The 17308-nt window shown below is 43.4% G+C and overlaps 1 protein-coding gene across 1 annotated transcript in view; it reads right to left on the reverse strand.

Annotated features, from left to right (window-relative positions):
* Positions 1 to 15896, reverse strand: part of PLEK (pleckstrin) — a 28354-nt gene extending 12458 nt beyond the window's left edge. The window contains exons 1-3 of the mRNA XM_001512717.5: positions 15749 to 15896; positions 3459 to 3614; positions 1618 to 1799 (exon numbers count right to left, since the gene is read on the reverse strand). Coding sequence (XP_001512767.2) covers positions 1618 to 1799; positions 3459 to 3614; positions 15749 to 15790 — 380 coding nt within the window. The 5' untranslated portion in view covers positions 15791 to 15896. The remainder of the gene's footprint in view (positions 1 to 1617; positions 1800 to 3458; positions 3615 to 15748) is intronic.
* Positions 15897 to 17308: the final 1412 nt, after the last annotated feature.

Consider the following 17308-nt stretch of genomic DNA (forward strand, 5'->3'; position numbering starts at 1 on the left):
TTGACGGGCTTACAGTCTAATCGGAGAGGGGAGGAGTCCATGTCCCACATGGGGCTCATAGTCCTCCTCAAAATTTGACAGATGAGGTAACTGAGGTACAGAGAAGTGAAATGACTTGCTCAAGTTGGCACAGCATTCATTCATTCATTCATTTGTATTTACTGAGTGCTTACTATGTGCAACACATTGTACCAAGCACTTGGGAGAGTACAACAGACAAGTGGCGGAGCCGGGATTAGAACCCAGGTCCTTCTCTCCATCCACTAGGCCGAGCTGCTTCTACTAGGCCGCCAGCTCCCAGGGGCTGCACTTATTGGCTCGACCTCCAAGGTGGGCAGGGAGGTAAGGGAAAACTGAAGGGAAAGAAGGGGGTGGGGGGAAAGAATTGCCCTGGAGCAAAAGGAGTTTTGGAGGGGATGGGGTGGGGGGGAAGAGTTAGCAAGCACATAAGTGGCAGAAAGAAACAATCCAGTTTTTAGTTGGGCTTAAACTGAATTTTAAACTGAATTAGGAATGGGGAAAGAAAGAGGGTGCATTGTGGCCTGTCAATCAATCCAATCAATCAATCATATTTATCGAGCACTTACTGTGTGCAGAACACTGTACAAAGTGCTTGAGAGTGAAATATAACAATATCGATTAGACTGTAAGCCTGTCAAACGGCAGGGACTGTCTCTATCTGTTGCCGACTTGTTCATCCCAAGCGCTTAGTACAGTGCTCTGCACATAGTAAGCGCTCAATAAATACTATTGAATGAATAATAGACACATTCCTTGCCCACAGTGAATTTACAGTCTAGAGGGAGAGGCAGTTAATATAAATAAATAAATTACAGCTCTGTACATAAGTGCTATGGGGTTGGGAACAGCATGGCCTAGTGGAAAAAGCACAGGTCTGGGAGTTGGAGGACCTGGGTCCTAACTCCAACTCTGCCACTTGTCTGCTGTGTGACCTTGGGCAAGCCACTCAACTTGTCTGTGCCTCAGTTTCCTCATCTATAAAATGGGATTCAGAACCTGTTCTCCCTCCTACTTAGACTGCGAGACCTTTGTGGGTCAGGAACTGGATCCTACCTGATTAACTTGTATCTATTCCACTGCTTAAAAGAGTGCTTGACACATAGTAAGTAGTTAACAAATATAGTAATAATGGTAATAATAATAACCCAGTAAAACCACCCCAAATTCATTCTCTTTCCTAGACTTTGGGTCCCATGTGGGACACGGGCGGGGCAGGGACTGTGGCTGACTTTATGAGAAGCAGCGTGGCTCAGTGGAAAGAGCACGGGCTTGGGAGTCAGAGGTCATGGGTTCTAATCCCAGCTCCCCCACTTGTCAGCTGTTTGACTTTGGGCAAGTCATTTAACTTCTCTGTGCCTCAGTTACCTCATCTGTAAAATGGGGATTAAGACTGTGAACCCCATGTGGGACAACCTGATTACCTCATATCCCGCCCCCCCGCACTTAGAACAGTGCTTGGCACATAGTAAGTGCTTAACAAATGCCACTATTATTATTATTATTATTATTATTATTGTTTAGCTGCCCCAGTCCTTGGCATAAAGAAAACACTTAACCACCAAAACAAGGAAGGAAAGATCAAAAGAATCAACACACCTCAAGTCAACTGTTTCTGGCAGCCGGATGGATCTTCTCGTGGATTTTCTGGCAAATCTCTGGCCTCCTTCAATGCATTTCATTGCCTTCTTAATGTCTCTCACCCAACTATCTCTTTCCTCCAGGTATGCAGCTTGGAAGAAGTGGTCCTGCTGCTTGGGCATGGAGAGCTTAAAAACGAACTAAGATAAAAATAAATGATGTGCTGAATTCCCCATGGAATATTTTGAGATACCAATATCTTGATATTGCTAGGGGGTTGGGCTCTGAGCCCAGTATTGAAACAGAAGTGCTCTTCAAGGAGAGACCTGCAGGCAAGAGATGTTTCTAAACCTAGAGTGGTAATGAGAACGGAGCCTTGTATTTCTGTCTCCACCGTTCAGGCAGGCAAGCAAGCATAGGTTGGGTCCAGGAGTTCAACAGGTCAGGCACTTACAAGAGAGGTCAAGCAGATAGAGAAAAGTCAGTCAGGGTCAGAATGTCCAAGGTAAGAAATCTGTCAGCTAAAGTGGGGAATAAAGAGGGTCAGGGTTGAGCGGTTAAAAATAGGCCAGAATTTTATAGGGGAGAAGGACTGAAAGGTGGGTCAGGGATAAAGTCCCTCTTATCTTTGACAGAATCGAGATGATGATGCCCAGAGGTTAACCCTAACGAGGCGGTGTCATAAGGGTCTATCAGTCCTTCCATCCCTCCCTCCATCTGTACATTTAACCATCCATCTTTCCATCTGTCCATCTGTCCAACCAACCATCCATCTGTCCATCCATCCATCCGTCCATTTATCCATTCCTCTGTCCATCCATCTAGACATTTATCCATCCATCCCTCCAATCATCCCTCCATCCATTTATCCATGCATCTATCTGTCCATCCATCCATTCAGACATCTATCCATCCACTAAAACCACATGTAGCAAATCCATACCCATGCCTAAAAAAATTCCAAACCCATGATTTTTAAACCAAAAGGGGACCCTCATCACAAAATCCCAGGATGGGCTGAGGCCAACAGAATCCCAGGAGTTCAACCAACTAACAGCAAGCCAATACCATATGGTTGTATTTACTCTTCCAAGTGCTTAGTACAGTGCTCTGCACACAGTAAGTGCTCACTAAACAAATATAAATAAAAGAATGCTCCTTCCACCTGAAGGCCATCCACCTGGATTCTGGAGGCTATTTAATCCCTTAGAGTCAAAACAGCATGGAAAGAGGGCACGGCTGGAATCTGAATATCAAACTTCTCTCCAGAGATCAAGATCTCTGGACAGGACTCTCGAGCATTGACTTAATTTTTTTAATAATTGCAATTCATTGTTCTCAGTGTCTTTATCTACTGCCATCCAGACTGTAAGTCTCATGTAGGGCGGTGAGCTATGTCTGATTTGTTATGTTTGTAGCTGCCCCAGCATATAGCACAGTGCTTGGCACATATTAAGTTTAATAAATACTGTAACTAAGGACTCTGGGGTTGATGTGATGTGATGTGATTTCGAAGACAGAACCATCTCCAAATTAATTAGTTTGGAGACAAAAGTTATATTTTTTTCTATGGAATTTAGGGTTCCAGAGGAAGCCTCAAGTAGAAAGGTTTTTTTCAAAAAAAACTCCCTGCAGCTCTGACCAGCCATTCATTAATTCATCATTCATTCATTCGTTCATTCAACATCTCAATTTCTTAGAATAGCAGGTGCCGAGCTACCTGCTAGGGGGTGGGGTACAAAGCCTGGAGATATGGTTCCTATCATCAAGATGCTTCCAATCTGGCTAGAGGAAACACCCACTGTCCAGTGGAGGAAATAAACCCATTTTAAAGTCACCGAACTGTGGCAAATCCTTACCATTCTTTTACCAAACTCCTGGCAGGGGCTTTGCAGACTGCTCCCTTTTAAAGGAATCATTCCTTTAGGACTGTTGTCACTTTTCTTCTTATAGAATTCAATCCCGTCTTCGAGTAGGACGACCCACATGGCCTTCCAGGTATTAAACATGCTCCCCTGAAATGACACCAAAGAGTTAGAACACATGGTGCCCTCATCCAGAAAGTCTTTTCATCTTCAGCCATTTCATGACTTGACACTTCTTGCTGTTTGTTCTTGTAACAGTTAACACTGTCTTCTCTTTTGGATCTTGCTATTTCCTTTCTACATAATTGGCTAATGAACTTCCCCCATATTTATCCTCTCTCAGCTCACGCTGTATTTTTACAGCTGAGGAAAATGGTGAGACAGCTCTGAGGTCTTTAGCACCCAGGCCCCGTGTTCTGTGTGAGGGGAGACAACTCCTGCACTTGAAAACTGCAGTTTCCTTTTAGGTTTACATCTTCCCTGTGTGTCCTCACAGCTGCCGAAACCCCAAGGGTAAGGTGATCAACCGGTCAGTGGGCAAAGGACGATAGGTAGGGGAGGCTGCTTGGTATAGTCCAGAAGTTGGAGTACCCGGATTGGAGTCTGAGATCTGCACCAGCCTGCCATGGGACCTTGGCCAAAATGCTTAACCTCTCTGTATAATCTTCCCTGACTAGACCCTCATTTCTCCTATTTGCCCACCCTTCTGTGAGGCTTAGGCCCTTGGATCTGTAATAATAATAATAATAATAATAATAACTATGGCATTTGTTAAGCTCTTACTATGTACCAGACACTGTACTAAGTACTGGGATAGGTACAGACACAGTCCCTGTTCCACATAAGGTTCACTGTCTTAATCCTCATTTTCCAGACGAAGTAACTGAGGCACAGAAAAGTTAAGTGACTTGCCCAGGGTCAAACAGCAGACAAGTGGCAGAACTGGGATTAGACCCCAGACCCGTGCTCTATCCACTAGACCAGTTAGGCACTTGACATTCACCTGACCACCAGCCCCACGGAACTTTTGTTTGAATCCTCATTCCCCTATCCGTATTGTCTGTCTCCCCCTCTAGACTCTAAGCTCCTTGTGGGCAGTGAGTGTGTCTATCAACTGTGCTGATTTGTTCTCCTCCAAGTGCCTAGAAAAGTGCTTGGTTCACATTAAATGCCCAATAAATGCCATTGATCAATCAGCCAATGAATCATACCTATTGAGTGCTTACCATGATTAATTTGTACATCAGCTTCCTCATCTGCAAAATGAGGATAACAATACTTACCTCATGGGGCTTTTGCAAAGATAAAAATGAGATAAGTAATGTGAGAATGCTTTGGAAATGAAAGTGCTATTTAAGATCAAAGGGTGCTATTATTCTATTATTGTTTGCAGCACACTAAAGAGTCAAAAGGCTCTTGAAACTAGAAAAGGTTTTACTTTTCAGCCTTCACACTCATCAGAGGAGAATGTGCACACAGTCAGTGTTCAATAAATACCATTGATTGATTGATTGATTGATTGTGTCTATTGGAGGTTCTGTAGACACTGCAAGCACCTTGAGGAAAGGACAAGGTAAAATCCAGAATGTGTAACCTAAGGTCATCCAGGTAATCAGAACCTTGCCCCTATAATGGACCTCATCACACCTTGTGAGGCAGGAGGAAAAATTTAACTTCATCACCACATAAAAGAGGAAGAGAGTTAAGTTGAGAAGTAATTTGAATTTACTCAAGGCTTGGCTGATTACCATGCTTTGCCCCAGTGCTTGGCACAGAGCATGGGCTCAGTAGATGAAATGATAATAATGGTAATAGCTGTTATGATATTATTATTACACTGTCAGGGAATTACTCGATCAGAGTTGGAAAGGAGTTGAATTCTTTGTCTGTAACCTCTTGTTTCCACTTGGCCCTGGCCAAGATTCTATATTTGCCAACTCAACCAGTAGGGGGTTATCGTTCTGTTTCCGGTGGATCCTGTTACTTATCTGAGAGCAGCAGAGGGTTTCTATGAGAAGCTACGGGCAGTACAAATAGATGATCGTCCAGTCCTTCCGGTGCTAATACAAGTCTTCACATTGTCTAAATAAGCTCTATCAGGGTAGAGACCTTTTGTCTTATACCTTTATTATATTCTCCCAAGTACAGTACTCTGCAAACTGGAGACACTCAGTAAAAACTGGACTATTGATTCATTGTTTCCAGATATTAACACCTATCAGATGTGTTTATTGAGTGCTGTGTGCAGAGAACTGTACTAAGTGCTTGGGAGAGTACAATAGAATTGGGAATAATCCATAAATCAATCAATCATATTTATTGAGTACTTACTGTGTGCAGAGTGCTTAGGAGAGTACAGTATAATGGAGTTGATCAACACATTCCCTACCCAAAAAAGCTTATAGTCTAGAGGAGAAGATAATGATGACACTAATAAAAATAATGACGGTACTTATTAAGCACTTAATATAGGGAACAGTGTAGATGAGTAGATAGAGATGAGAGAATTCAGAATGAGGTATAGTTAGGAAGTTATCTTGGGAGGAGTGAAGAGAGAAGTAGGGGAGTAGTGGGTGAAGGGAGCAAGTATGTAAGGAGTGAGTTGGTGGGGAACCTTGAATCAGATGGTGAGAATTTTTTGCCTGAGTTAGAAAGACAGAAGAAGACTGTGGAGGATATTGAGGAGCAGAGAGATGTGTGTCGAGCCATGCTTCGAGAAGATAATCTGTAGCGTAAATTAGAGGGGGAGAGGCTGGAGGGATGGAGATCGGCAAGGAGGCTGATGCGAAAGTCAAGACTCAATATGACCAGAGCTTTTAACAGGATGGTAGCTGTTTGGTTGGAGGTGAAGGGGTGGATGCAGGAGCTACTGTTTAGGAAGAACCGACAGATTTCGAGAGTAGAATGAATGTGAGAGTTGAAGGAGAACAAGAAGGGAAAGATGACACTGAGGTTGTGGGCTTCTGGGGCAGTGAAGAAGGTGATGTTTTTGACTGTGATGGGAAAGTTGGGAGCAGGAGTGGATTTAGAAGGGAAAATGAGGAGTTCAGTTTCAGACATGTTGTTTGAGTTTCCAGTGGGACATCCAAGGGGAGAATTCCTGGATCCAAGAGAAGATGAGGTGGTAGTTTCAGAGAAGTTTAGGCAGAGGGAGAATCTGCCTCCTAAAACTGCTTCCCATTCCTTTCAATCAATCAGTGGTATTTACTGAACACTTAATGTGTGCAGAGCACTGTAGTAAGTGCTTGGGAGAATACACTACAATAGAGTTGGTAGACACGACCCCTGCTCATAAGGAGCTTACAGTCTCCTTATTTGATTCCCATTCCATCGAGCTCTTCCAACCTTGCCGTCAACCCCCGAGGTGAGGGAGAGACTGAATGAGTTCTATTCCCTGAAGGTCACTGCAGGCCCTTCAGTGGAACCTTCATGTTTTCCCCCTTCAGATTGGATGAATTCTTACAGGGACTGTAGAGGGGAGGATTTCAGACAGTCTGAGTCAGGCTGACGTTCTACCACCGGAGGAATCCTCAGTATCATGGGACTAGTGGCTTTTTCTGGCCAGATAAACACTTTTCACATAATCAGGAACCAGGGGTAGCATTTACTTGGACGATCAGATCTGACAGCCATTATTCAAGTTCTCCTTTGGCCTGAATTCGACCTTCATTCTTCACCCTTTCTCTTCTTCTTCCCTGCTCCAAACCACCGCAGACAGAAAGAAGTGAAAAGCACGGTTGATACTGGCTTTCATTTTGAAGAAGTTCTGTTTGAATTCAGAGCCTTGAAATTCCAGGTTAGGGTCCTTCCTGGTAGTTTAGTTGAACTTAACTCTCCCAGCTTTGCTTGTGTTGGAAGAGTCTCCCAAATTCCCCCTGTGGTCAACCTCTCCCCGCCCTTTGCCAGCCTCCTCTGAAACCAAGATAGAGGCCTGACTCCATCGGCACCAAAGTTCTTCACGAAGCCAGGCCACGGTGGACATTCAGTTTGGTTCAAAGGGTTGGAATTTGGATTTTACTTTAAAAACCTCTGACATATACCTCACTCTAACCTCAGTTCATCTCTACTTCCCCTTTCTATAGCTTCTCTTTCCACATTCTGACAGAACAACACTCACCGTTAAAATGAGACTCGAAACAAAGGTAGAGTATCTATCAGTCACCTAATAAGGTTATTTAAGTCTGCCCGGAAACCAAACAACAAAATCCTGCCAATATGGCCTCTTGTTTGCCTCACTGTCTTTTTTTTAAAGTTACATGATTTTCTTCAACTGCATGCTTGATCAAGCTATTTAAAATACCTTCGGAGAGTTTTGCTCTCACACGGATGACTTCTGAAGGGTATCCTTTTCCCAGGAAGAAATATAGAGAGTGGAGATAATGAGAAGAAAAGAAAACAGGCCCTTGATAAGTCTTCAGGATCCCACTGGCTTCTTTAGATAGTTTCCACACACATCATCACGGAAATGTGCTCCACATTAAGGATATAGATATGAACACAATGAAACATATCATAAAGAAAATATCTGTTCTTTCAGCTACTAGTGGTTTTTATCAGTGTGGTTCCTCTTCCTAGCCACAAGAACTCCACAAAGAATTCTTGATATGACTAATCCATCTGCCCTGATGTGGTTGTGTGAGTGGCCGGGTGGGGTGGGGGAGGGAGGGTAGAGAATGTGAGAATAAATACTCCCTTCCTTCCCCCAAACACACACACACACACTCTTTTCTCTCTTTCTCTTTCTCTCTCTCTCTCTCTCTTAATCTCTCTCTCTCTCTCTCTCTCTCTCTCACACACACACACACACACACACACACTTAGTTCTGTGTCTATTTCTCCCTGTCTTTCACTCTTTCTCTTTCTCTCTCACTGTCTGTCTGTTCTCTCCCAACTGCAAAAGTGTTTTGATTCCCTAGGGCCTGTAAACAGCTTGCAGGCTGCATTTTGCCCAACTGTGAAATGGCACCCCAAAGGCTGACTGTCCAGTGTCTTTAGTAAGTTGATACCCAACTTGTCAAAGGAGATTTGAGGATATTACTTCCTGGTTTGCAGTTATTTACTGCACTGTGTTGCACCGTGTTGCTTTTCTAATCTTTTACAGATGTCGGCCTTCTCAGGAGCACAGTTTGTGTTTTGATTCTAGGTTTCGTCTACATAACAAATTATCTGGGTACTGCAGATAATTCTCTCTAGACTGTAAATTCCTGTCGGCGAGAAATGAGTCTACCAACTCTGTTATGTTGTATTCTTCCCAAGTGCTTAACACAGAACTCTGAACACAGCAAATGCTAAATATGACTGATTGATTTTGGGTCCCCAAAATGTACTTTGGGGATCTGCAATGCAAATTTTCCAAATTTTGCTGGCCATAACTAAAAACTTTTGTTACTTGAAATAGCTGGATAATTGAGGACCAAGGGAATGGTCTGGATAACATGAACCAACGTTTACCAAGCCACCAGACCCTATTTTGAACCCATTCCATGGCTCCACCACAACAGAGACTCTCCACTTGTGCATGACAAGATGATTCTATTGGACTGTAAAGAAATATATCTGAATTTCTGACTGATCTGTGAACATTTCAGTAAAACAGAAAATCTGAAACTTCTAAACTAAACGAATGTGCCACAACCCACTTACCCCCAGTGCTTATTTGCAGGAGGTACAAAGAGGAGACTCCATCAATTTCTCATCTCTTCAGTCGGTCAGTCAGTCAATCGTATTTATTGAGTGCTTACCGTTTGCAGATCACTGTACTAAACATTTGGGAGAGTACAATACAACAGTATAACACATACATTCCCTGCCCACAACAAACTTGCAGTCTAAAGGGAGAGATAGACATTAATATACATGAATAGAGCCTTCAGTCTTGTCACTGCAAATATGAGGTGAGCAAAATTTTAGTCCAAGAATAAAGAGGAATTTTTTCCTGTTATGCTGTACAACTCTTTTGATCCCAAATATGAAAAACTAGGAAATAGCCAGACCAAATAGATTTTTGTCAAACTTCACTGTAGCTGAGCTACATTTCTCAGCCTCTTATTCACCTAGTGCTAAGCAGGTGAGTGACTACACCAAATAATAATGAATTATGTAAAATGAACGTATGTAGTGCTTTGTTTCCATTGAGGTGAAAGTGGTCCTGAACAGGATCTGATTCATGCCCACATATCCCTGTGAGATTTCCACTTAACAAATAAGGAAACCGAAGAACCGAGAGGTTAAGTGATTTGTCCAAGATCACAGAGCAAAGCAAGGGCTGAGCTGGCACTAAAACGGGGATTGAATTAAGGCCTGCTGGGTCACACCCTTTTATTACCACTGTAATCTAATCACTGTGCTATTGTTCATTCATCATTTATAACAGAAATGGTCTTTGTTAAATCCATACTTTGTGCCAAACACTGTGCTAAGTGCTGAAGCAGATACAAGATAATCAGGTTGGACAGAGTTCCTGTTCCACACGGATTTCACAGTCTAAGGGGGAACAAAAACAGGTATTTAATGCCCAATTTACAGGTAAGGGAGCTGAGGCACGGAGAAGTTAAGTGATCTGTTTAAGGTCACGGAGCAGACAAATCGCAGAAGGTGGAAGAGAACCCAGGTCTTCTGACTTCCAGTCCTTCTGCTCTATTACATTAGACCACCTATCAGTTTTCATTTTTTTCTGGGACTTTTTGTTGTCCAGTTGAAAATTTACTTTTCAAATGTAAGTGCATTAATCTATGAAAACAATTCTTCAATGTGTGAAAGATTATTTTAAGCATAAAATTCATTGGTTACCAAGACAAAGTAAGCAAGGGCCCTTCTTCCTCCCAAACTTAGGAGGAAAAGAAATAAAATCAACAAGTGTTTTGTCTAGCCCACCACAAATTGTTATTGACTTCAGATATGTAGGCCCTTGACAGTCTTCGAGACTTCAAGACGATCTTCAATCTTAGAGGAGTCAGAAGGACCTGGGTTCTAATTCTGCCTCTGCCACTTGTCTGCTGTGTGACCTTGGGTAAGTCGCTTAGCTTCTCTGCGCTTCAGTTCCCTCATCTGTAAAATGAGGATTTGATACTGTGAGCCCAATGTGGGACATGGACTGTGTCCAACCTGATTAGCTTGTATCTACTCCAGTGCTTAGTGTAGTGGCTGGCACAGAGTAAGCACTTAAGTCTGTTCTAAAATACTCTTTGCAAGTATGGAAAAAAGATATTTTAAGGATCCACTGGCCTAGTCTGACCCCAGGTCAAACCCTCACTCCTCTAAACAAAAAAGCCCAAGCCTATGTGTTTTAAAATTGTAACATAAGCGGCTTTGCTTTCATCCCAGTCACAGGACAATTTGCAAGCAGTCTGCCCTCCTTCCCTCTCCATCCAAACTGCTACCACATTAATCCAAGCACTTATCCTAACCCCCCTTGATAAATGTGCCAGTTTCATTCATTCATTCAATAGTATTTATTGAGCGCTTACTATGTGCAGAGCACTGTACTAAGCGCTTGGAATGAACAAGTCGGCAACAGATCCCTGAGACGGTCCCTGCCGTTTGACGGGCTTACAGTTTCCCGTCTCTGCACACTCCAGTCCATATTTCACTTTGCTGCTCAGATCCTTTTTCTACGGAAATGTTTGGGCCACATTTTCCTACTCATCAAGAACCTCCGGGGTTGCCCATCCACTTCTGTGGAAATAGAAACTCTTCACCGTCAGTTTTAAAGCACTCGATCACCTTGCCCCCTCCCACCTCACCTCCCTACTCTCCTTCTACAACCTAGCGCGCACACTTCACTCCCCTAATGTTGATCTTCTCACTATACCTCGATCTTATCTATCTTGCTGCCAATCACTCAGCCACCACTTGCCTGTGGCCTGGAACTCCCTTCCTCTTCATATCTAACAGACAATTACTCTCCCCCTCAACCCTCTTCAGAGCCTTACTGAAGGCACATCTCCTTTGAGGGGCCTTTCCTGACTATTCCCTCTTTTTTTTCTTTTCTTCCACTCCTTTCTGCATCATCCTGACTTACTCCCTTTATTAATCCCCACTCCCAGCCCCACGGCACTTACGTACATATCTGCAATTTTATTTATATTAATGTCTCTTTCCCCCTTAAATTGTAAACTCGTTGTGGGCAGGGAATGTGTCTGTTATATTGCTATACTGTACTGTCCCCAGCGATTATTACAGTGATCTGCACACAGTAAGCGCTCGATAAATAAGATTGACAAATATCTGCCTGGTCCCTTGGAAGTGTGCTAAGCAGAAGGAGATATTTCCAGCTATTTTCCCCTTCTTAATTATCACTCCCTCCCAATCAGGCTCAACTAGGACCAAAATTCTATCATGTCTATAGTATTGTTGTTATTATTATCATTAGTATTATTATTATTATTGTTCTATTTGGTAAGTGCTTAGTATGTGCCAAGCACTGCTCTAAGAACTGGGGTAGATTCAGTTCATCAGAAACAAATCCCCATTGAATCCCCTTTTTACAGTTGAGGACACTGAGTCACAGAGAAGGTAAGTGACTTGTCCAAGAACACACATCAGACAAGTGGCAGAGCCAGAATTAGAACTCTGCTCTTCCGTATTCTGTTTCTACTTCTGTAACACTAACTGCCAATAAAATTGCACTGTGGAGATTATGGGGATTTACGACACATGGACTTTGTGTATTGGGGGAAGGGATTATTTTCCTTTAAAAGGCCTGTCCTCTCCCAATTCTGCATTTGTCACATCTAATCCTCGGCACCAAACAAACCCTTGAATAGAGAGTGCCGGTTGGCAAGGCAACATTTATGAAACCAGGACTCTGACCGGTGCCCTACTTAGAAACCTGAATCATCAAAACCCCGGGGAAAATGGAAAGCACAGAGGTCTTTCCGCTGCTGCCACTCTAGCAAATCTGAGACCTGTCCCTCACCCAGGCAGAGAGCAACAAGATGAAAGGCCTGCTGGCTCCTAAGACAGCAACTGATAATTCCGGGGGACTTCCGAGCCGATCAGGAGGTGCCCACAAGGACACATGAGAACAGATCGCAAAGCCTGCTTCCCTTTCATCAAAACAAGGCTAGACATAGCCATGAGCCGGTGGGGAGGACCCTGAATAAATGGTAGCGGAACTCGATCTCCATGCTCACCTCAGCAAAGCTACACTGGTTGGAACCCCGGAGGAGAATGAAAAAGAGCAAGAAACGAAGGCAACCTCTGTACAGTAAACTGGAATTAGGGAACGGAAAGTAAGGAGGACAGAGGAAATTTTTGAACAATGCAGTGCAACAAAACCTCGGGCAATGCCGAGTCCCAGAAGAAAACTGAAAGTTAATTGTCATGGACAAGCCGACGTGACATACTGCAGTTAAGAAAGGAGAGGCTCTTTTGGAGCAGAAGCATCAGAAGAACGAAAAGACGGGGAGGTAAAAGCAAAAATAACGCCAGACACTGCATACGTTAATCCTGAGTATGCCTAATTCATTCCGTCGTATTTATTGAGTGCTTACTATGTGCAGGGCACTGTGCAGCTAGTACTGTGGGTTTCCAAATTGGCCTTTTCAGTCCCACGTGTCCATGGGTGGCCTTTACTATCAGTGGCATCTTCTTCAAGAGCAAAGGATAGGTATATTCATACATGTACACACACACACACTTGCATATACTCAGTCTCCACATTGGTCTTCCTGGGTGTCACTGGGCAAACCAGCATGTAGCAGGCCTAGTGGATAGGACACGGGCCCGGGAATCAGAAAGACCTGGGTTCTAATCCTGCCTCTGCCACTTGTCAGCTGTGTGATCCTGGGCAAGTCACTTAACTTCTCTGTGCCTCGGTCACCTCATCTGTAAAAGGGGGATATGGACTGCGTCCAACTTGATTACCTTGTATCTACCCCAGAGCTTGGGACAGTGACTGGCACATAGTAAGCACTTAACAAATACCATTAAAAAAAGCCAAACAAATATTTCAACCCCTTGCTTTTATTTACTAATCTCTAAAATAGGACTCTAGCTACCTCAAAGGAGTCCAAGAGGAAAGTCAATCAAGAATTTTTGAGCTTCTTAGAGAAGAACAGCTAGATGAAAAGAATCTAAGCAATCCGACAGACCGTACATCTCTTTCTTTAAACTCCCCTAAAAATCCCACCTCCTCCATCGTGTCTTCTCTGATTAATCCCAACACCCCAAACCATAGTAATCCAACAACCACTTCTAGCACTTACAAATTCATTGATACCCATTCTTAGTATAGTCAACTGTATATTTAGTTATTTACTCTGATTACTCTGGACAAGAAGTGTGGCCTAATGAATGGAGTATGGATCTAGACATCATAAGGACCTGAGTTCTAATCCGAGCTCCACCACTTGTTTGCTGTGTGAATTTGGACAAGTCACTTAGCTTCTCTGTGCCTCAGTTACCTCATCTGTAAAATGGAGATTAAGACTGTGAGCCTCAGTCTTAATCCAACGTATATCCAACCTGGTTATCTTGTATTTACCCCACCATTTAGTACAGTGCTCGACACATAATAAGCGTTTAACAAATGTCTTTATTTGTAAATCTTTCTACAAATACAGTCTCCCATTAGTATGTAAGATCATTTTAAGAGCCCGAGTTTGGGAGTCAGAGGTCGTGGTTTCTAATCCCAGCTCCCTCACTGGTCAGCTGTGTGACTTTGGGCAAGTCACTTCACTTCTATGTGCCTCAGTTACGTCATCTGTAAAATGGGGATGAAGACTGTGAGCCCCACGTGGGACAACCTGATTACCATCTATCTATCCCAGAGCTTAGAACAGTGCTTGTTACATAATAAGCGCTGAACAAATACCATCATCATCATCTTGCCTAGGGAATGTGTCTTTAATTTTTTTGGTACTTTCCTAAGTGTTTACCACAGGGCATTACACTCATTGTGCATTCAATAAATACCATTACTACTACAGCTTTTAAGACCAACAAAGAAAATAGAGAATCAAAAAAACATTAAAGTAGGGAAAGGAGCTCTTAGAGCTCCTCTGGTCCTGTCCCCAGTCCATCCAGGACCAATTCTTCAGTCAATCAACCATTGAGTACTTACTTTGTGCAGAGCACTGAACTTAATACTTGGGGGAGTGTAATACAACAATATAACAGAATTGGTAGACTCGTTCCCTACCCACAATGAGCTTACCCTCTAGATGGGGAGACAGACACTAATGTAAATAACTAAAATTATGGATATGGGCATAAGTTCTGAGGGAGGGGAGATTAAAGGGAGCAAATCCAAGCTCAAAGGTAATGCAGAAAGATCCCCAGAAATCCAGACAGCCTGACTTCTCTTTGAAGCCATACTCAGGGCTTTATCACCCTAGCCAGGTAAGTTTTTCTAATGCCTAACCTAAAGGATTCTAAAGGAGTCAAGTCCTTTCCCTCTTGTTGTATTCTCAGTGGACAAGGAGAATTCTCTCTCCATAAAAAAAATCCTTATACTTAAGGACAATTATATATTCCTCTTCTTGCTGCCCTAATTCCCTTAGCCATTTCTTTTCCAAATCGAACAACCTCAGTTCTTTCAGTCTTTCCATATAGGACTCTTCTCCATCACTTTTAATCCCTTTTGTCACTCTTCCCTGCCTCCTCTCCAGTTTCTCCACATCCTTTTAAAGGCTGGTGTCCCAAACTGGACTTAAAACTCTTTATATGGCACAGATGAAGATCGAAGCTACCTCCCGTCTCACTTGTCTCTCCCTACTGAGAGTTAAAGAGGCTAAGAGACTCATTTCCCAGTTTTTATTGACTGAACAGTTTCCTCTTTCCTGTAAAAAAAGATTCTAATTCTATTTCTGCCAATTGCCCACTGGGTGACCTTGGGCAAGTCTCTTAACTTCTCTAGGCCTTGGTTTCTTCAAATGTAAAATGGGGATTCAACACCTGTCCTCCCTTCCGCTTAGACAGTGAGTCCCATATAGGACAGGGACTGTGTCTGACCTGATTAACTCGTATTTTACCCCAGCACTTAGAGCAGTGCTTGGCGCATAGTAAGCACTTAACAAATACTATCATTATTATGAGGGGAAAAAATGGCGATCCTCCTCTCAGAGGAATTTTCTCAGAACAGTAATATCATTCCTTTGATATGGGATTCTCTTATTCATTCATTCATTCATTCAATCGTATTTATTGAGCACTTACTGTAGCAAACACGTACCAAAATATTAACTTCAATATTAAACAAGCAAAAAGAAAGAATCCTAAACCTGCCGTTATCTGGTCCCAGACTTCCTGCTGGCTCGGAACTGTACAAAATTGGCCCTCACCTTTTTCACGAGGTAGCCTTCTCTGACGCGCTTTGGCTCCATGTCTGCCCAATCCTCTCTGCACTCTGGTCTCCAAGGAAGCCCAAACACATCTGGCAGCCCAGGCAGCAGGAGGCGGGTGACTCTTTCTACAACAGTGTCGCTTACACAAGTTCCGCTCTGCCCACTAGTCACATGGGGATTCTGCTTCCCCTCAGTGAGGTGGAAACGAGAAGAAGGAAGCGAGTGCCTATATTCACTGTGTGCATATTGGGGAAACAAGTCTTATAAAAAGCACAGCTGAGTTAAAAAATTTTCCCAGATGTCATATGAGAGGAAGAATATTTCCAGTGGAAAAACAGGGGGGGCAGAAGGGGAAATGAGGAAAGGGAATCTCCAGGTTGTTCATACTGTCTAGAATTGAAGAGCCCTCTCTCTCCAAAATAAGAAAATAAATGGGGCAACTTGCCATGTTAGGGCTTAGGGTCGTGGATGTGTATAACTTGCAGCGGATGATTTTGATCTGCGCAGCGCAAGTCTGATTAGAATCGATGGAAACTCTGAACTGAAGAGCAAACCTGCCTCGACTACTCCAATAAACAAGCGCCCTCTTCTGATAACAGTGATATAATGATAAATGTACATTTTTACTTTCCATTCAGAGCCTGGCCATCAACGCGATGTGTATTAATTATTGAGATCTCTATTCCCCTGCCTGCCTGGGAGAGTGGCAGCCATGGACCTTCTGACTCGCCCACCCGCCTCCTGAATTATCTTCTTTGGGCCAGCTGTTCAGCGCCCCCCGCCACCTTGGCCACCTTGGCCATCGACAGGGTATGGTGGTTATGCTGCTTCCAAAGCTTCTGGGGAATGCTGCCGCCTCTGTTGTGAGTGGCCTCAGTGTTCACAATTTTGAGTCTCCTCAGTCTTACACTCCCCCCTCCCCGAGCCAGAAATCACTCATCTCCTTCCCCTCTTTGCCCTCCACCACCCCCTCCACTTTCCACATAAAACCTCAGGGAGAGGCCGAGAAGCAGCATGGCTTAGTGCCGCAGACCTCTCACCTCTGTCCTGCCTCTGGCCTGGAATGCCTTCCCTCCCCAAATCCGACAGACAATTACTCTCTCCCCTTTCCAAGTCTTACTGAAGACCCATCTCCTCCAAGAGGCCTTCCCTGATTAAGTTCTCCTTTCCTCTTCCCCAATTCTCTTCTGCATTGACCTGACTCGCTCCTTTTATTCACTCCCTCTTCCAGCCCCAAAGCACTCAGGTACATATCTGTAATTTATTTCTATTAATGTCTGTCTCCTCCTCTAGACAGAAAGCTCGTTGTGGACAGAGAATGTGTCTGCTTACTGTTATATTGTACTCTTCTAAGTGCTTAGTACGTTGATCTGCACACAGTAAGCACTCAATAAATATGACTGAATGAAAGAATGGATGAATGAATACTGGAAAAAGTCCAAGCCTAAGAGTCAGGCAACCTGGGGTCTAAATCCAGCTTTTCCATTTGCCTGTTGTGTAGCCTTGGGAAAGTCACTTAACTTGTCTTTTTTATTTCTTTTTCATGGCATTTGTTAG

The sequence above is a fragment of the Ornithorhynchus anatinus genome, chromosome 9 (genome assembly GCF_004115215.2).
Source record: "Ornithorhynchus anatinus isolate Pmale09 chromosome 9, mOrnAna1.pri.v4, whole genome shotgun sequence".
Lineage (NCBI taxonomy): Eukaryota > Metazoa > Chordata > Mammalia > Monotremata > Ornithorhynchidae > Ornithorhynchus > Ornithorhynchus anatinus.